Genomic DNA, 20502 nt, shown 5'->3' on the forward strand with positions numbered 1-20502 from the left:
TCTCACACTTCTTCCCCACCCCACCTGAAACATCACTTTCAAATCTTTTTCCCCCACACTGGGCTAACTCTCATTCATCTTTTAAACTGAGCACAGGATCTTCTTAAATCAGACAGCCATCAATTACATCTTCCTTATCTATCCCAAGTGGTCACTTTGTACACATCAGGAAAAAGCGCCCTTTTCTCCAGACCATTGTCTGCTGGGGGAAGACTGTTGTAATAATTAGCATATGAAGATATACGGTGGCTGCAAGGTGAACGGCATCTGTTGGAATTGTGCAGTGCTAACTTTTGTACAGTTTGCTAATGATGAATGCGATTATGCATGGGGCTTGAGTTGCGAATGGACCTCTTCTGTTACAGTTCACGCTATTTTCATAAAGTTGCTGGCCAGCTTTTAACTCTTGCATATAATCTATCGAAGAGGAATCTCTTCGTAGAAATTATTGAAGATCATCTGGCAAACAGAAGTAAAGAGAACATAGACCAACTTGCAGCATAAGTGAGAGTTGGCTTTGGTATGCAATATTTTAAAGCATTGGTATTAAACTTGTGATTTTTTAAAAAAAATAATACGGAAAATAAACTGAGGGAAACTAAACCTTACTAAACCTTAAAAAAAAAAAAACCTGCCCAACCATAGCAGAGGCCATGTGTTACATCTCCATTTTCTGTGGTTTCATAATATTTCCTGCTTGTCTGTATGTGTCTCTCTCTCATACTAGATTCTAAGCTAGAACGACACTAATCCCAGTGCCTACCACAGAGGTTCTGCCAGCTCAACAAGCAATCGCTGCCCGATAACATTTTTCAAATCAAATTTTAATTGCTTATTTGTCTGTGTTCTCTACTAGTCTACAGGATCCTTAAGCTCAGAAACACTTACTTTTTTATTTCCAGCGTCTAAGATTCAGTAGGTGCTCAATAAATCTTGATTGAAGGAATGAGTGAATGAATGAATGACTAGACAAGCTCCGAAGACTCTGACTAACTCAGATCCAAGTGCGGGAAACTCATAGGAAACATCACATATTTTCAATTGCAGAATCTCAAAGCTCTTTCACCAGTTTGACTGCTATCGGGCCTTCATTCTAGATTGTCCATGTGGCAGGGGAGAATGTGGCTCAGCTGTTTCCTCCCTGAAACTTTATCGCCTCTTGTTACCACCAGGTGTCATCCCTAGTGGCATCCAAATAATAATAGTAATTATAACAATGATGGTATCTAACATACCTAGTTTAATAGATGTCAGGAACAGTTTTAAGCCCTTTACATGTATTAACTCATTTAAACAACCATATGACTCAGACACTATTGATATTCCCACCTTTCAGATGAAGAAACTGGGTATGTAGAAGCTAAGTGATTTGTCACCCAAAAACCTGAGGTTCTAACATGGGCAAGCCTGTAATTTTGGATCCTACCCCATGTTGCTATTGGGTTCCATCCTCTCTGTCTTCAGAAGCTTGCCCAGAGCTGCTGGGCTCTGTCTGTGGTCCTTGCAGATCCTACTGAATGAGAGACTATTCAGCCCCTTTTCTCTAATAATTAGCTCATGGTGATGATCACCATCTGCCAAGTGGAGAAATCTCTCCATAGAAAAGCAGAGTGTCTGGGAGTCCTTCCCAAATTATAGGTTCAGGAAATGGCAGCCACCTCACTGCCCCAAAGTCACCGAGTCTGTAGCAGAATCTTTTCTTTCCCACATGATGGATGAAAGAAAGAACACAGTGGAATGTCACATAGGTTCTGCCATCAACACAGCTCATCGGTGCCCACAATAACAATGGAAACTAATCGCCGGCCACATCTTCCTTCACTGACCCTTTGGTTTTGCTTCTCCAGCCCCCTAGTACTAATTTTTATTTCTTGGTATCTTCTACTCAGAGGAGCTTTTTCGGAAGTTTTCCTGGTGAAGCAAAGGGTAACAGGGAAGCTCTTTGCCCTGAAGTGCATCAAGAAGTCACCTGCCTTTCGGGACAGCAGCCTGGAGAATGAGATCGCTGTGTTGAAAAAGTGAGTGGGTCTCAGGATTGGTCAGGTACAACATATGTGGGATCACAACATTTCCTTCACAAATTACCTTTGAGAAGGACTGGAGCTGGATTTCCAAACCAAATGTCATTGTTTCCTTTGATTGAGCTAATGGGTCAGTCTGATCAATCAGCTAAGTTTAGCCAGACAGCTGTCTTGGCTCATTTTTTTTTTTTTTTGCTGGCAGCAAATTGAGTAGTGAACCAACTGGTAGCAGAGCTGGTTTGTGCACATAGATCAGAGGGTAATTAGCTCAATGGAACAAAAATCAATTGAGGGCCAACACCAGGAAGAATCGATAATTAAGGAGGCAGCATAAGACTTAGAAATTAACCTCAATTTGTCCCGTAGCAAATGTAGGTTCAGCACCCCAAGCATCGTGATGGAGGCTACACTAACAAATCGTCAATGTACAGCAAACCCTCGTGGGACCCCTATGGTGTGCCAAAAGTGTAACAGGCATCAGGACCAGAAGGATGAAGCCGACACAGTTCCTTACCCTCAAGAGCTCACATTTTCTGGGTAGAGACAGAGGTGCCCCTCACAAACTCTAATCCCATTGGATGTGAGTCATACTGGCAGAAGGCAGAGTTTGGAGGAGACGGAGATTCATTCTGCCTGCACGTGTGTTTTTATGAGTATGGATTATTAGGTACATTTTCAAAGAAGAGAGACCTTGATGAATGAGTAGAATTTTGTGGAGGCAGGAGAAGCAGAAAGGTAATTCAGACTAAGAATAGCATAGAATCATGGAAGTGCAAGGGATGTTAGGGATGTTAGCACTGGAAGCCCCTGAACTTAGAGCAAGTACCCAAGAGACAGGAGATGAAACTAAAATGGTCAAGTGGGACCTGATTCCAAAGGGTCTTGGATGTCATGATAAAGGCTGTTGCTTTTGTTCTGTGGGCAAAGAAAAGTCATCAAAGGATTTTAAGTAAGGAGTCATATGATCAGACTTATATTTTAGAGCCATCCCTCTTAAGCATGGTGAAGGGGGGATTGGAGGATGCCAGCCTAGAGAATGGGAGACCAATTATAAGACTTTCTCAGTAATCTAAGCAAGAGATGAGGGTACAAGCAAAGACAGTGGCAGGATCATATGGTGGCAAGACGTCTGTGTTTAGGAGACAGTATAGAGAGAGAAATAATTGGGTTTGGGGTTGGCTGGAAAACGTGTAAAAAGAAAAGCATTAAAAATGATTGAGATTGAGCAATTAAGTGGGCAATAAAATCAGTGCTTGAGATAGAGAACAAAAAAGCATGTGTAGGCTTGGAGGAAATAGAAAGGAATTGGTTGGAACAGATTGAATATAAGTATCCATCTATCTCTACATGAAGGTGTCTGGTAGGATGTTGGAGATTTGGGTCTGGGCTCCAGGGAGATTAAAGCAGAGAGATTCTAGACTCCTTGAGAGCAACGGCTGTGGTGGTCTTTCTTATCACTGTACTGTATAATTAGCCTCTAACAGCATAGATAAATAATCAGCTCAATAAATAGTTGTACAGCGTGAATCATCAATGAATTAATATTAGCATTGTCAGCTTATAAGTATAGTTGAATCCATCAGCTAACCACTGCAAGATATCTATATTTTTAGAAATATCTTAAAGATGATATATACTATTAATTATGTGTTTAGTATTCCCCAGGCACTGATACTAAGCATCGGGTTATGTGTTTAGTATTCCCCAGGCACTGGTACTAAGCATTTTACATGCATTTCTTTTTTAATACTGAGAGAGATGTACTTTAGAGACAGGGAAAGTGAGCTTAGAAGATTTGATTGAGTAAGCTAGCCAAAGTTACCTAATTCATAAATGTCTGAGCTGGATCTGAACTCAGACCCGACTGACTAAGAGTCCAAGTTCTTAACTCTTGCGCTGCACACCCACGAGTAAAACTTCCTAGAAATTTTCTTCCTGGACAGTCGTGCACAGAATTGCTGACTGGAAGGCCAAGCCCCTCGGCTAACACGATTGCTCTGCTCGCCTCAGCCTCTGAGTAACCACAGACAGAGGTCTTCTAGGGCAGGGTTTCTCAGCACTATCGACATTTTAGATCAGACAGTTCCCTGCTTTGCTGGGAACTATCCCGTGCATTGTAGGATGTTTTGCACCTGCCTCTACGCACTAAATGCCGGTGGCATCCCTCCCCTCCCTAGTCCTGATGATCAAAAATGTCTCTAGATATTGCCAAATGTCCCTATAGGGACAAAAGAGCCCCTGATTGAGAATCACTGATCTAAGGCATCCCACAGAACTGACCTCAAAAATGAGCATCTGCCTTCTCACAACATCCTGGAACAATAATTCCGCAACGCTTCCTCCATGGTTACCCACGAGGAGGCCTCGCTCACCTAAATCCCTCCTGTCGTAGTACCCTTTCTTCACGCCGTGTTTCTGAGGGAGAGCTGGATATTCATTTTGCAGAATAACCTAGTGGTAGATGCTCCCTTAGCTTTCTTCAGTTCTTTTAACTTTTTCTTTCAGTAAAGTTGAAAGAGATCCCTGGAGTAACAATGAAACGTTTGTTCCTTGAAGGCAGGATGATCAATTATTCATTCAAAAATGTGAATTGAAGGCCAACCAGGTGATCTTTTCTCTGAGATTTCTTTGTGATCCCTACTTACTAGGAAGGCTTCACAAGGAACCTATCTTCCTACACGTTGGCATCTCTAACGGGAATCAGAGTCCAGTTGGGCTGGGTCTGCATTGTTTGTCTGGATAACCTAAACCCCATACCTTTCGTGATGACCCTCACTTTCCCCAGGATCAAGCATGAAAACATCGTGACCCTGGAGGACATCTATGAGAGCACCACTCACTACTACCTGGTCATGCAGCTGTAAGTGAAAGTGACCCGCCTCCTCCACAGACATCTCGGGGGGCCTGGGAAACCTAGACGAGGCTGGACGGTGGCGAGGGAAGGATGATGATTCAAAGACAGAATCAAGCATTATTTCAAGAGGGTTTGAAATGCCAAGAGTTCTTTTAAGATCAGTATGCCTCCGGGCATGGACATGTTCTGTGTGGACCAAGGGGTAAAACTAGGATTGATTATTAAGTTGATGTGTATCAGTGCGGCCTTACCAGCCATTAAAATACCAGCCGTTACCCCAACCCGTCCATCCTCCCCTGCTGCCCCAGCCCCTCCCCTCGAACTTTCTGGACCTCCTACAACTGAAGGTGTAATGCCTGGCATAGCAGGGGGCCTCCTTCTCGGGAATCAGGGCTTAAGTCCATTTTGACCAGTCATGTCCATCAAACCGGATATTACATGTTTTAACATCACTCCAGGGTAAAATTACTATGGGAGTAGAAGCCACGGGTAGATAGATTTCAATTCAATATAAAGAAAGACTTTCTCAAAAGAGAGCCATCCAAAGTTAAAAACAGGCTGTGACTGTGTGTGACTGTCCATGAGTAGGACAGAAATGGTGTCTCATTAGAAAGGTCTCTGCATCTCTGTTATATTTAAATAAGAGTTCTGCCTGAGAATGCTGCTGTGGGGTTGGTCGGTCTTCCTGAGGGATCAACCTTGGGCTCAGAGAAAGTTCTGTCTATGAAGTACACACACACACACACACACACACACACACACACACACACACACGCACACACATCACTGCAATCTCAGCATAGCTGGACATGATGTTTTCGACCGACAGGCTGATTCCTCAGAAACTTTAATGAGTTAATTCAGGCCTTAGCGACCTATTAACTCCTGGGCTTACCTGAGGCCCAGTGATTCGCAGTAGCAAGCTGTCAGGGGAGTAAGGTTGAGGGGGCCCCAGAAGCAACAATAACAAAAGAAGGGCCATGTGGCACTTTAATGGAGCCAGTTCAACAGGATTAGCACACAGCCATTCAGAGGGTTCAGGAGAGGCAGGAAGGTGGGTAGATTCAGAAGTCACTGAAGAGCCACCAAGCCTCCCCAAGCAGGATGCTCCGACTCAGGAATTTGTACTTGTATAGAAAGAGTATCTTCCTCATGGGCCTCCAGCTCCTATAGCAGAGACCAAAGCTTCAAAACAGAAACAGAAGGAGTAGGGTGTATGCATTTTGCTTGGAGAAATCCTACTCCCTTATTACTACTACATGGTCCTGTCACATGTGTACATCCACATCCAATGTCACAGAACAGTGAGAAGGGAATTAGAAACCCTGGCTCATGGTTGAAGTAGTTTGGGATGTTTATCCCAAAGGCCTCAGGAGAGCATTTCACTGTCTGCACATACTTGAAAAGATTCATATGAAAAGATGTTATTTTTGTTCTGTGGGGCCCTAAAGGGCCCAATGGTGGAATTGGTGTCTGCTGGTAGAAACTGCAGGGAGTCAGGTTTTGTCATAATAGACAGAAATATTAAGGTGACAAAAGATAAAACAGTCTCTCTTAGGAGGCAGTGAGCTTTCTGGCACTGATATGTTCCAATACTGACTAGAAAATTCATGTTATTCAAGAGATGGGGATCAGACTTGACCTTAAACTCCTCTGATTCCTAAGATAACATAGCATGTGAGCCTCAAAATACCACTGTAACCCTCCCCCATAATTCCAGCTTTAGGTAGCCCAATTTTCCAGAACGAGGAAAGAATTCCTGACATAAGCACAGTTAGTCTCATTTGCACAGTTTCTCTTCCCTACTTTGCCTGATTTGCGTTTCACTTCTCCCTACGTGTGTCATCAGAGAAAAGAAAACGAGCTCTGTTTAAACACTCACCAGGGGAATGTTGTATTTTAAAGGAAGTTTCCAGGGAAAGGTCAATGGTTGTGGTCCAAAGAAATGACACCCTAGTGATAGGATGTCATTGCGGGCGCCCTAGGAGGTACCAAGGGACCAGAGGGACGAGTCTTCCCCACACAGTCCAGGGGTGCGGGTCTATTCCAGCACAGCTGTGTCCCCATGGCTGCAGAGAAAACACATTCACATTCTTTTGACCCGATAGAAGAGCTGAATCCCCACGCTTGCCCCTGTGCCCACAGCGTCTCCGGCGGGGAGCTCTTTGACCGGATTCTGGAGAGGGGTGTCTACACTGAGAAGGATGCCAGCCTGGTGATCCAGCAGGTCTTGTCGGCCGTGAAATACCTCCACGAGAATGGCATCGTCCACAGAGATTTAAAGGTGCCAAGGCAGGAGCCTTCAGGGGAGGCGGGAGACAGAGAAATGACCCTTGAGGAAACTGCGTGTGTCACGGGCATGCTGAGCTGTGTGAGATGAGAGGGTTGGACGAGCTCACTCCTGAGGCCCTTTCTGCCATTAGACGAACAACCTTGGAGGACCGGATAGACATTGTTAATTTGCACCTCAGCCTTTTCCTGAACTTTTTGCCAGGCCTTGCCCGATTTGGATACCAAGATAATCCACATGTGTGTTGAACCCAGCCAAAAAGAAACTCAAATTTAACAAATACTTAGTGAGGGTCAACATTGCACCAGGCATGTAGCAGACTTTAAAAAGATCAGAGACAGTTAACCAAGGGTTGCTTCCCTCAAAACACAGTTTTAGGGTAGTTGCGGATAAGGAAAGGAGAGATTAGCACATCAGAGGCTATAAAGCTAAGCAAAGTCAAGGCTATAAGAATAACACAATGCTGGGGTGCAGAGATTGAGGGTGCAGGTAGGAGGCACAAGGGAAAAATGGGGGCGCAGAAATGAGCCTGGCCTTGAAATCAGGAGCCTGGGGTGGTGTTCTAAGAAATGACATGTTAGGGGGAAGGAAAGAGATGTGTGTTTCAGATGATTGTATCCGACACTACATGATATTTCTCTTCTCCCACAGCCTGAAAACCTGCTGTACCTCACTCCTGAAGAGAATTCTAAGATCATGATCACAGACTTTGGTCTGTCCAAGATGGAACAGAGTGGTGTCATGTCTACTGCCTGTGGGACCCCAGGCTACGTAGGTGAGTGTGAGAGAAGGAAGGATGTTGACCAGTTGGCTACATTCAGCCACATGGATGATTCACATAGAGGGCTGGTTATGAAGAGACAGGGTTCAGTTTCGGAAGTGATTCAGGTAGAACATTCACTTATGAGGTTCAGGGCAGCCAATCCACTGATGTCCAGAACCACCTCTGATGCTCCCATATCCGACGTCTTAAAGACAGCCTATCCCTGAGGCCTTTCCACAGCCCCGGCCTGTACTTTGGTTCTCACTTTTGTAGACAGTCTTCCCACCTTTGTCTTTCCAGCTAGACCAGGGGGAGAGACAAGACCGCAAACCCAGGAATCCAGAGACCACTGGATTCCTGAGGAATTGACCACTAGCTCCCTTTTCCTTTCTCCCACTCTAGAGGAGATTGCAGCCCCGCAATGTTGGTATCCCGGAGGCATAGTGTTAAGTTTGAATCTGAGGAACCCAGACATGGGCTCCCAAATATACACCCAAGGAAATACCCTAGGAAACTGGCAGAGCTGGAGCCTCCTGCCTACGAAGGAGGCTTCCAAGGCCCCCAAACAAGTAAGAGCAGACCAGACGCCAGGTGAGAGCATCCCCGAGATCCATGGGGGAGAAAGCCGAACCTCGGAGCATCCACCCCCGCCACTTCCTTCTTAGCCAGTCGTCACCGGCTTGAGAGTGGGAAGTGGGAAGTAGAACCCTGACTCAGTAGAGGGAATCTGCTCTCTCCCCAAAAGAGAGGTCAGTCGCTTACCATCAAATATTGAGTCTCACTGGGAACAAAGCCCTGGTGCCTGGAATAAATGCAGAAGGCAGTTCTCTACTGCCCCAGAGCTTCCATTCAGAGGAAGACATGGCTCATCCCCCAGTCAGGCTCATGATCTGATCCTCAGACTAAGCCCCAACCTCAGAAGGTGCCAGAAACTGATGGGACAGATACCTCCTGCCCTCTGGGAGTTCCCCACTTAACATGGGAGACTCGGTCTCTACCTTCAGGGATAGCCTGGTTTAGTGGGAGAGAGACAGCCCCTAACTTGGAGATTGCCCCCAAAACACAGCCCCTGTCCTCAGGATCCCCCATCTGAGCTGGGAGATGCAGGGCCTGCCTTCGGAGAGTACTCAGCCTGATGGGGGAGATGCAGCCCTGGAGATGTCCAATCTGATAGGAGGTCATAGCCCTTTGTCGTGAGGACCTTCTAATCTAATGGAAGAAGATTTAGTCTGATGGGAGCAGCACAGTCCCTGCCCTAAGGGCATTTTCGGACTTCTAGAAACAACACCAGCCTGGGCTGCCCTAGGTCCTCTTCTCTAAGCATCTTCCTGACCTTCGGCCCACAGCCTACAGCCCTCTCCTCTTGCCCCAGCCCTGACTCTGCCTTTGGTTTGCTTCAGCTCCGGAAGTGTTAGCCCAGAAACCCTACAGCAAGGCTGTGGATTGCTGGTCCATTGGCGTCATCACTTACATACTGTGAGTAGAAGCTGGTGTTGGCTCAGTTCCTGGGAAATCTTAGAGCCTGCTCACCCCTTCTCTTCCCCTCCCGTCTCAGCTCCTCAGGCACCATCCACCTCCAAAACATGTGCATGTCCACGTGCATGCACACACACACACACACACACACACACACTTACTTGTGCACACAGCTCCAAAGCTTCCTTTCCTGATCTCTACCAGGTTATAAAAAAGGGCTCAGTGTGACCCACTGGTCAGCCGCATGGTGCTCCCTCCTCCGGCACCCACCCTCACTCACTGTATACTAATATACCGAGCCCCGCTCTGCGAAATGAGCAGCAGAAAGGGGAGAGGCCAAGCAAAGCTCAGAAGCCAAGCAGGCACCATGGTCACAGCTCAGATTCTCTCCTGGTGCCATCAGCCTAAGGCAAAGTGACGACCCAGATGAACCTGGTCATTACGCCTCTCCACACATTCCAAACTTGCCCTGCTGTCCAAACCTGCTCATCACCAACTCGCCACCATCCCTCCTCACCCAGAGTAAACTTCACTCTGAAGAAAATAACCTGCCATTAGTCACTTACCACTTAGTGTAGATTCGATTTTCTATTTCCTAAGCTTATGTTGAATAACTACTCATTCATTCATTTACTCAACGAACACTCATTGACTGTTACTAAAGAATAAAGAACAAAATAGCCTAAAAAAATCCCTCATGAAATTTACACTCAAGTGGACGTTCTACCATCCTTCTTAAACATAGTTGACACATCATCTAAGAGTCAGGAGAAGTGCAGGGGTGTGTGGTGAGGGTTTGGGGGAATTATGTACAAAGAGGCTTCCAGGGCCGTCGTTCCAAGCTTTGACCCCTGCATAAACACTTGATGAGACCTGCGTCACTTCTGAATCAGGGGCAGAGCCATGTCCTGATCACACTGCTGGCGGGGGGGACCCTTGTTGCCTGCCTGTGTATTCAGTGGGCAGCTGGGCAGAGGGGAGAGACTGGTCCAGGGAGGAAGGGGTTGTTCAGAATTATGTCCCTTCCCGTTCCACCGCAGGTTGTGTGGGTATCCGCCTTTCTACGAAGAAACTGAGTCTAAGCTTTTTGAGAAGATCAAGGATGGCTACTATGAGTTTGAGTCTCCTTTCTGGGATGACATTTCTGAGTCAGGTAAGGCCAGTGGGTGTGAAGGACAAGATAATGGGCTCAAGGCAGAGGCTGTCAAGAGAAAAGAGCTTAACAAAGGATGGCGGTCCTGGCTCTTGAAAGTCCCTGGGGACTCTTAGAGAAAACAGGCTGCCACCAAGAGTGGAGAAATCTTCATCTGGTTTAAAAGCCAAATAAATTATTTGCGTCTCAGGTTCATGTTTTTGTTTTCCTGGAGGCAGAACCATAGTCTGCCTGGTAAAAGCAGGGGAGATAGTTCAGATGAAGGGCCAGGAGGGCAGAGCCAAGCGGGGCGGGGGGATATTCAGGCAGAAGTGGTGAAACCAAGGACAAGTTTTGACTTTTATACACCGAGCCTGAGAGCATGCCATGTCTGTGTGTGTGACAGGGCACATTGTTGGGTCCGTTAAGGGGAGATCATTGCACATTGTTAGGTCCGTTAAGGGGAGATCGGGGCTGGAAAAAGCCAGCACTCACACGCGTGCCCATGTGCTGGTGCTGGCCCTGAAATGCACGTGCACACCCGTGTGGCGTGCAGACACGCTGGTGCCTCGTGAGGAGAGATGCAGCTGCCGCACTACGTGGGCGAGGCCACGGAGGGCCTCTCTTCGGTGGTTTATGGTGGGTTGTTGTTAGGCGGTTGGATTTTTTTTCTCTCTCTCTTTTTAAGACTCTTAAAATTGCCTCTTTGGAAGATTAGCTAAAAGATGCATTCACTGCCACCCACCAGCCCGGAAGTGAATTTCCATCAGTCATGAAATCTGGTCCTTAGCTGCTGTGTCTTTGATTGCTCCTCTTAGCCAAGGATTTTATTTGCCACTTGCTGGAGAAGGACCCGAATGAGCGGTACACCTGTGAGAAGGCCTTGAGGCACCCCTGGTGAGTGAGAAATGGGGCGGGTGCTAGCCCCAGCCTATGGCCCCCCAAATATGACATTGACCTGTTCACATGATGTGTTTTTCTGGAGTCGCTTGCCCTGAGCTGTTTACCGTCGGGGAATCCGAGGGGCAGAGATGTGTTCATCAGGTCTAGCTGGGGGTGCGAACGAGTTCTGACCCAGGGGTGGAAGCTGGGTCACCTAGTCCAGTGCAGGAGGCAAAAGCAGCCAGGCACAGTCATCGCACTAGAGTGCAATACTCAGTACTAGTTACTCCAGAGGCTCTGGGCGTGAGCAGCCCTGCCGGGTCCCTAACAGCATCATTTTACTCGACTCTGGGGTCAAAACCTGTTCCTAGTGAGGCAATTCGAGAACAATCACAATTTGTAAAGTAGGTAAATAACACCTTGAAACACTTTTCTCTTCCATACGACAGCCCTGCTCAAGACTTTACAGTAGCTTCCTGTTTCCTATCACGGCAAGCGCCGAATCCTATATCTTCCCAGATTTGTCCTGACCCGCCCTGACCTTTTACCTCCAACTTCATTTCAGAGAAGAACTCTCAACACACCTTCTCTGTTCCAGAAAGGCCTACGACCCCGACTTCCCTCTCGACCCTCCCCCACCCCACACGCCAACCTCTTTCCAAACTACACCTTGGGTCCCACCATTTACAACACCTCGAATGTCCTCCTCTTGCCTTGTATGCAGCATCCTGCAAGGTCCAGAGTAGTCTCTGTCTTTCCCCAGAGCCGGGCGCCTGCAGTCCACGCGGTCCCCCTACCTACTCACTCTAGGTCACAGCATGAAACAAGGCTCACACTGACCCTGCCAGCCCCCAGGGATCAAAGCCACATCTGTTACTTCTCTGGGTCCCTAAGTGCTGTGCACATGTCAGGTGTCTGAGGAACACTTAGAGACAGGTGAACAAGGGGCTGGGGGGACAGGTAAAGGGCAGCCTGTACTGGGTGGCCTTCCTGAGGAAGTAGGTTCCGAGCAGAGTACTGAGCTGAAGGATGGTGACAACTCGAGGGCCCTCTGATACAGGATTGGTAAACTTTTTCTATAAAGAGCCAGTTTGTAAATATTTTTGGCTTTCCTGGCCATATCGTCCCTGTGGCAACTAGTCAATCTGCCTTCCTAGTGCAGAAGCAGCCACAGCCCACACCTGAGCGGACGGGCATGTCTGTGTCTTAATAAGACCTATTTATAAAAACTGGAGATGGGTAGATTTGGCCCAAAGGCCATAGTTTGCTGATCTGCTCTAAAGCAAGTATTTGGTTTTGCTAAAGCATAGGTCCCCTATGACCATCCCGGGGGACAGAAGGGCCATGGCCCCAGCCTTTGCTACTGCGGGCCGCCCTTCTCCTTGGCGCTCTCTTAGCTTAACCCGGACCTGAGTACACAGTTCCCTGCCCCAGGCTGCATCCCCACAGCCTCCCACAAGCCCAGTGTCCCCTCTGCACGCACAGGATCGCTGGAAACACAGCCCTCCGCCGGGACATCTACCCGTCGGTCAGCCTCCAGATCCAGAAGAACTTTGCCAAGAGCAAGTGGAGAGTAAGTTGTCCTGGAAGGTGACAGGCTGTTCTGGACCCCTGGAGGCTGGGCTGGGGCAGGGGCTGGGGCGGGCGCTTTCCCTGGGGCTTCCCAGCGGACACTGGCCCTCTCTGGGCCCTCTCTGAAATGAGAAGGGGGCACAGCAGTGTCAGGAGGCCACAGGCAGAGGGAAAGCTTGGGCCCTGGGACCCTTCGAGAATGGAGATGGCCAGAGGCTGCTCTTGTGTCTCCTTAGCAAGCCTTCAACGCAGCAGCTGTGGTGCACCACATGAGGAAGCTGCACATGAACCTGCACAGTCCGGGTGTCCGCCCGGAGATGGAGAACAGGCCACCTGTCACGCAAGCCTCAGATGCTTCAAGACCCAGCTCCCCTGAGATCACCGTCACCGAGGTGCCCGCCCTGGACAAGAGCGTGGCGCTCCCTGCCCTGGCACGGCTGCCCTGCCCACACAGCCCCCGGCCCGCTGCCCCCAGCGGCCGGTCCCTCAACTGCCTGGTCAACGGCTCCCTCCGCATCAGCAGCAGCCTGGTGCCCATGCAGCACGGGCCCCTGGCCGTCGGGCCTTGTGGCTGCTGCTCCAGCTGCCTGAGCGTCGGGAGCAAAGGGAAGTCCTCCTACTGCTCCGAGCCCACGCTCCTCAAAAAGGCCAACAAAAAACAGTACGTATTTTCCCCCTGAGGCAGGCCTAGCCCTGCTCAGCCTGGGTCTGAAAGAACTTAGGCAACAGCTGAAAGAAATTGACCAAAGGGTCACTCCCATGTGAGGCAGCTCTGTAGACTGAGAAGGGCTCTGGTCGGGGGTCGAGAGGGATGCTTCCAGTCCCGTCCTTACCACCCACTAGCTGTGTGGCCACTGACAAATCAGTGTCTGTTTCTAGTTTGCTCACCTGTAAAATGGGTTAACTGCATTATGTTTACCTGCTCAGACTGCCTCACAGAGATACTGTAAAAAGTTTAATAAAGCATTGGGGCTCATAAATATCTGCAGAACACTGGGTATGTGGGAATGGTGAGCACTAGATCCTTTGAGTTTCTGGGGCCTCTGTGTTTTGCGGGGAGGAAGGGGGAGTTGGTTGTCTTGTTCGTCTTTTCTGCAAGCACTTGTCTGAACCTCATAAAGGGACAGCTGCGTGGATGCCACAGGCACAGAGAACTATCTCAGCTCGTCTTCCTTCCTCAAATACATCGTAGCCCTGATGCATTGTTTCCTTCCCAGGAACTTCAAATCTGAGGTCATGGTACCCGTCAGAGCCAGTGGCAGCTCCCACTGCCGGGCAGGGCAGACTGGAGTCTGTCTCATTATGTGATCTCTGGGGTCTGTGCCTGTGTCACTGACATTTTCAGGTAAGACTAGAGGCAGGAGGGCCAGGACAGAAGCTTTTGGGGGGAGGGGAGGAGTGGGAAGGGGCTTCTGTCCCAGTAGGAAAGCCCCATCCCACAGTCTGAATGATGGGGCCTCTGGGTGCCAAAGGAGGCAGCCCCACCCCCACACTGAACCCCTTTCCTCTGCAGAAGAGATGGTCAACTCTCCTCTGCCCTTCCAAACCCAGGTCCACCCTGCTGCAGGAGGAAGGAGAGCAAGTGGGGCAGGGCCTGGCAGGAGCTGTTTCTGGCCAGAAGCAGCCGACTGCTACCGCCTGGGCAGACCGCCACCAAAGGCCCAGGCGTGACCCTCCAGGCATGGAGGCTTCACTGCAGCTGTGGGCAGGAGGAGCGACATCTGCTGGCTTCCAGGTCTCCCTGACCTGCCTGCTCTGTGCCCCACGCCCTGTGTGCTGTGGCTCTGTGCCGTGTGCATAGGTAGCTCTTGCCTGGGTCTGTGTCATCTGTCGTGAAAAGCTTAACAGGCTGGCCAGGCTGTGTCACCTTCAAAGCAAAGCCATAAGGAGCCTCTACCCAGACTCTCCAATCGACACACACGTGCTCCTGCCCCTCAGGCCTCCAGTGGGCTCATTAACGCAGTCCCCTGCCCATCTGCATGAATGACAGGCAGCTCTGTGGTCTGCCTACGAGCTCTCAGAATTTGAATCCTTAACTCCAGGATCAGCTCCCAGCTGGGCCGAGGCCACACCAGCCCACCCTAGCCAACTTCTCAGCCGCCTCCCTCCCTGCCCCAGTCCAAGAGCAGTGCCACGCCCTCTGAGACGAAAAAGGAAGAAATCCATGACTGGGTACTATAAGGAGTTAGTGTCCTGGCCAGATGCCCTCCCCACACACACCCAAATAAGTAAAAATGAGAAGCTGGCGCTTTTAATTTCAGCCAGTAATTCTAACCCAGACTCTGCTCCCTTTTCTCTCCCTGAGAGTCAGGCACATCGTCCTTGTCCCTCCCCAGTTTTCTTGCCGCCCAGCCCCCCTCCAGCTTCATGCTCAGTGTTGTGCTCAATAAAATGGACATATTTTTCTGTATGAGGCTTCGTGTGGTTCTTCTCAAAGTCAGAAGCAGCTAGGGGACTTGTGAGCCTGTGTGGAGTCGAACGTGCATGGGGAGCTTGAGGCCAGGGAGCACCTAGCAATGGTGGTGGCCTGTGTGCACCGGGAGCACTCAGTGCGCCAGGCACCTGGCGACATTAGTTACATGCGCTGACCCATTTATTCCTCGCACAACCCCTTGGGGTAGGCGCTGTTGGAGCCCAGGAGGCCTGACACCAGTGTCTATTCTCCTAATGACTGCATCAGGAAAGCATAAAGTTGAGGCCCGGCCCTGTCCTGCCACATCTGTGACCTTGGGGGAGTTATGCAGCCCTTTGTGCCTCAGTTTCCTCACTTGTCAGATGAGAACAGCATCACCCACTGTGAGATAGTACAGACGATGTGTCCAGCACAGCGCCCAACAGATAACTGAGATGATTAATAACAATCAAGATGTTCACGTAGATAAGTGCCTAGCACAATGCCTGGGCTGCAACAGTGCACAAATGCTCATGCCATTTCCATACACACAGATGCAAATACACATCCATTACAACTTCTCTGAGATTCCAAGACACACAGATTGGGGTCTCAGTTGTATTATCTCCAGGAACTGTGCGAATGTGGACACCTTCCTTCCCTTCTCTGCATTTCTATTTCCTGATCTGTAAATGTTCAACTAGATCATTGTTCAAAGGCGAAAAGGGCTCCTCTGCTCTCTCATCAGGTCCCAAGGCAAAGTGGCCCAGTCTCCCTACGTCTGCGTGATGAGCAAGCTGGACTGAGCAGCGGGAGCAGCCTATGCCTCAAACACCGTCGGGCCTTGGGTTTGAGCACAGGAGCACCCAGAGCCCAAATGGGAGACAGCAACAAGTGATAAAGGTTTACTTAACGGAAGACAAACAATTTTCCCTCTTTGAAATCCCAGGCTCCTTTCCAAAGATTTTTATTGAGCTTTTCAGTCATATATCATTGTGGGGTAAATTTTTGTGTTGGTCCAGGAATCAGCCTCAATGGAGAACGAAGGGCGAGGACACCGCCCAGCCAAGCTCCCTCCACTTGAAAGCTCCTGGGCACAGTGACGCGGCCCACCTCCACCATCTCTGTCTCATCAGCTCAGGCTCAGCTGCAGCCCAGAGTAATCTTAACAGCTGCATACCAGGGGTGGTCCAGGTGGTGCTTCTGGCTACGTGAAAGGAGCTGGGAAGCATTCCGGCCCAGTCTGCCCCCCAGAGAAGGCAGACGCACAGACCCGGAGGCTGGCGGCTGGAGCATCACTTGCAGGTGGCATAGTAGAGCACACGCTCGTTGATGTGGTTGCGGATCTGCTCCACGCGCTTCTCCAGCCCCGTCAGGTCTGCTGAGCGAAGCACGATGGCCTGGCTTCCCTGAATCAGCTCTGACTCCATGTCTGAGGGCGGAGGGAACAGCAGGGGTTAGAGGAGGTGGGGCTGGTGAGACCCCCCCCCAAAGACTCCTAACCCCTCCTCCTCCTCCCACCCACCTGGCGGCAGCGCCTGCAGGAAGAATCATCTTTAGGGTAGCCTTCTCAAGGGCAGCCCTCCCCAGCTTCAAGCCCCGCCAGCCCCATCCCACTACTAAAGAAACAAATATGGCAAGGGCTCTCACCCCAATTTTCCCGTGGTCTCTACCCTTCTCCTCTGCTCTAGGATCCCTCAGTTGTCCCACACTGAGGAGGGAGGCCACTGGCACCAAGACGAGCAACACGCCACCATCGGACCCAGACAGCTGCCATGCTAGCAACCCTCAAGTGGGCCCCACGACGAAGAGCCGGCTAGGTGACCAGTGTTCCTTCCCACTCTGCCTCCCCAAAAGGCCGCTTCAAATAAATCTAGCCCTCCCGCTCCAGTCCAGTCTGCATACCCTCCCGGACTGTGCATGGAGGACTCAAAGGACTCCAGAGTGGTCCAGTCCAGCCTGTCCCTCCTGTCGGTCTAGGCAGGAGACCCATCTACCATGTTCGTGAGAGCAGGGCCCCAGCCTCGGCCTGGAGTTTTCCAGGATTAGGGAGGCAGCGCATTGCCTCACGCGCGCCAACTTTAGGCGGCTCTAGTTATTTAAAAAGTCTTCTCATTAAGCCAGAATCTGACCACTTCTTGCTTCCATTCAATTGTCTCCTGGGCATATGGGAATATATCTGCTCTGTCTCCCACCCCACAGTCCCTCATATGTCTAAGGCCTCATTTTCTCCAGATTTAACCTCCCTAATTCCTTCATCCATTCCTTAGCCAAAGTCATCATAGAGCCCTTCCCGACCTCCCAACCCTGGCCACTCTCCCCACCGATGCTGAGTTTGTCGGTATCCTCTGCAAAGATGTAGCAGCCACCACTGACTGAGCACCACCCCCCGGATGAGATCCTACCCACAGTGCGATGGGGTCGCTACTGGCCTGACATTTAGCCAGGCACCCATACAGACCTACGGGTTGATAAAATATTGTAATTTTAACAGCTGCTATTCTGTCCCCTATGCATGATTGTCCCCATGATCCCATAGTTAAAGCTGAAGTCCTGGAAGCAGGTAAGTAGCTGTTCCAATGTTACAATCTGAGTTTTTTCAGGTTGGTGGGTGCACAACACACCAGTTACTAAATATTTTTAATATCGTCCCTGAGCCATTACTCTCTTTGTTTTGGCTGCTTTGTATTTATTCGCTTCTTTGGCAGTAACAAGACACTGCTGACTTATATCAAGCTTACAGTTACTTCAAACTTCTGAGTCTTTTTTAGGGCAATAACAACTCATATTTGCTTTTCGCTTACCAGTTACACAGTGTTTTCAGCTACGTTAGCCACTGAGAAGCCAGGCCTCACATGAGCTGCACTTCTGGTTTAGGCCCAAATGAGGCCAGAGCGGAAGATAATTTCTCTCCTTATTTAATTTCATCTCATTAGGTTCAGCCTGGCCTTTTAGACTTCTGAGGTTTCCTTAGAATGCTGGTTCTGTTGTCTACGGTTTTAAACTACCTGTCATCCACATATCTGATAAGCAAAGTCTTATCTTCACAGAAAACATCAATGGAGTCGAGCAGGGTGCTGACCAGCCCCCAGCCTCCTGCATCTAGCTCAGCGTCTCTCACCTCGCCCTTCAGGGCCGGTGGCCACAGCCTCTATCTACCCACCATCAACTTGTCAACTGCCAGCTCAACATGCTCTATGGTGTCCACCTGGCTAGCCAAACAGATTTTGTCTGTTTTCTCTGAAATTCAGAGAAAGTCCATTACTGGCACATCAGTGCTGGGTGCCATCATCACAGCTCAGGGATTGAGTCTGGTTCCCGGAAGTCCCTGTTCCCCTTGCTGAGGAACCTCGGAACCCTTTTGAAAGAGCTCCTTCCATTATGTCCCTGCCATATTCGAAGCCCTTGGATGGTCCCCTCGTGCCTCCAGGGCTGAGCCTCGCCTCCCATCCCGGCGTGGAGGCCAGGAGCGTGGACCCGGACACACCGAGCCCTGCTTCTTCCCTCCCTCCCGCTCTGGTCCTCATCGGACCTCCTCTCCTGCTCGGTGCTCCTGCTCCTCCCTCAAAACATGCCCCGTCCTTCCCACCCACCCTGTCCTGGGCCCCTCCCCACCTCGCAGCCTCTCCCAGGCTCACATGTCCTTCCAGGCCCTCGTCTAATCTTATCTTTTCTGACCGTCCCCTTCGCTGAAGCTTCTCCCTGAAATTATTTGTCCTTGGAATCCCCGGTCTCTTGTCACCTGGACACCCGGCACAGACCTCCTTGCGCTGTTAAATAGTTTTGTGCATTTTGTAGGCAATAGGAAAAATGGCACCATCCGGACGGCAAGTTTCCTGAAAACGGGCCAAGTCCCGGGGACATCTGCACATCCCCACAGCCCCATCACTGTGCCTCATACTTGCTAGATGCTCAGGAACTCCCAAATGACCTCACTCCCTTAACGCTGCTAGCTCCAAAAAGACGGGGCCTCAGAAGCCGTGGGGTGGGGCCAGGCTTCAGGGATGCCTCCCAGTCAGGCTCCCGGACCATCCCCTCACCCTTCATCCTGTCCATCATCTCCATGGTCTCCCCAAACAGTTCCTCTGCCTCTGTCTTGACACTCAGGATGCGGGTGCCCTGCTCCCCCAGCATGGGGCTCTGACCCAACCGGTCCTTCAGCTCAGCATATTTTTGCTTTATTCTCTCAAAACCCTAAAAAAAAAGGTAGAACAGTCTCAGTCATCATCATTATCATCATCATCATCATCCAAAGCCCTAAAGAGCACTCGATATCACCCAAGTCGATGCCGAGGGATAAGATGCCTCCTAATATCCCCAAATGGGTTGGTTTTGCCTATAAAAGCCGCTAGGCCACGAATTAGAGCTTAAACTTCCTCTGCGTTTCCCTCACTCTATCTGTAGCCCTGTTATTTCTCACTCACCTCCGGCACGGTGCCAGGCACATAGCTGTCACTTAATAGTGTACTCGGCAGCTTGGCCATCGTACCAGGACTGCAAGTGCTAACATTCCCAGTACACTGGAGGCCTGGAGAATGGCTCTGTGGTCTTCTCTCTGATCTAATTCTGACAGCGATGGGGCTCTCGGATTAGGCTGAGTCGAGAGTGTCTGCCTGGGCTGGGCAGCCATGACGGGGCACAAGCTCCAGGTCAGGTGTTAAGAGACCTGCTCTGTAGATGAGCTTTGGGCCTGGAAAAAGTGACGTAAACGGAGAGGGCCTGGACTGGATCGCTTCTAACATCCCTGAACCAGCGACACCTGCAGCAGCCAGAGGTAGAACTCAGACGTCCGGCCAGGTTTTGGTTCATCCCGAAGACCCGTCTGGTTGTTCTAGAATAATTATTATTCTAAGTGCTTTTGAGCCCACGGTCCGACAAAGTGTACAAGTGCACGCTTACAAAGTGCCCCCTCCTGCTCAGGACCCCCGCCCCCCCTCTGCGTCCTCAGGCTGACGCTGCCTGCTCTGCACCTCCTGGGCGCTGAGCGCCCGCCCGCTGGCGTCCTCCGCGAGCTGCTGGGCCAGGGCCGCCTGTGCCCGCTGCTGCTTGGCCTGGCGGCGCAGCTCGTCCATCCGTGCTCGGAAGCCGCCCAGCTGCTCCGTCATGCCCGTCACCAGTGT

At 50.1% G+C, this 20502-nt stretch overlaps 2 protein-coding genes across 3 annotated transcripts in view; one reads left to right on the forward strand and one right to left on the reverse strand.

Annotated features, from left to right (window-relative positions):
* CAMK1G (calcium/calmodulin dependent protein kinase IG) overlaps nt 1-15397 on the forward strand; it is a 29038-nt gene extending 13641 nt beyond the window's left edge. For both annotated transcript variants that reach the window (XM_006907676.1, XM_006907677.1), the window contains exons 3-13: nt 1890-2018; nt 4807-4881; nt 7021-7159; nt 7817-7940; nt 9329-9404; nt 10445-10557; nt 11355-11433; nt 12904-12991; nt 13227-13651; nt 14208-14335; nt 14504-15397. In XM_006907676.1, coding sequence (XP_006907738.1) covers nt 1890-2018; nt 4807-4881; nt 7021-7159; nt 7817-7940; nt 9329-9404; nt 10445-10557; nt 11355-11433; nt 12904-12991; nt 13227-13651; nt 14208-14298 — 1339 coding nt within the window. In that variant the 3' untranslated portion in view covers nt 14299-14335; nt 14504-15397. The remainder of the gene's footprint in view (nt 1-1889; nt 2019-4806; nt 4882-7020; nt 7160-7816; nt 7941-9328; nt 9405-10444; nt 10558-11354; nt 11434-12903; nt 12992-13226; nt 13652-14207; nt 14336-14503) is intronic.
* Nucleotides 15398-16325: 928 nt separating this feature from the next.
* The window catches only part of LAMB3 (laminin subunit beta 3), a 48618-nt gene continuing 44441 nt past the window's right edge, over nt 16326-20502 (reverse strand). The window contains exons 27-29 of the mRNA XM_025043985.1: nt 20353-20502; nt 19423-19576; nt 16326-16814 (exon numbers count right to left, since the gene is read on the reverse strand). Of these exons, the coding sequence (XP_024899753.1) occupies nt 16678-16814; nt 19423-19576; nt 20353-20502 (441 nt within the window). The 3' untranslated portion in view covers nt 16326-16677. The remainder of the gene's footprint in view (nt 16815-19422; nt 19577-20352) is intronic.

Source organism: Pteropus alecto, unplaced genomic scaffold (assembly GCF_000325575.1).
Source record: "Pteropus alecto unplaced genomic scaffold, ASM32557v1 scaffold101, whole genome shotgun sequence".
Classification (NCBI taxonomy): Eukaryota; Metazoa; Chordata; class Mammalia; order Chiroptera; family Pteropodidae; genus Pteropus; species Pteropus alecto.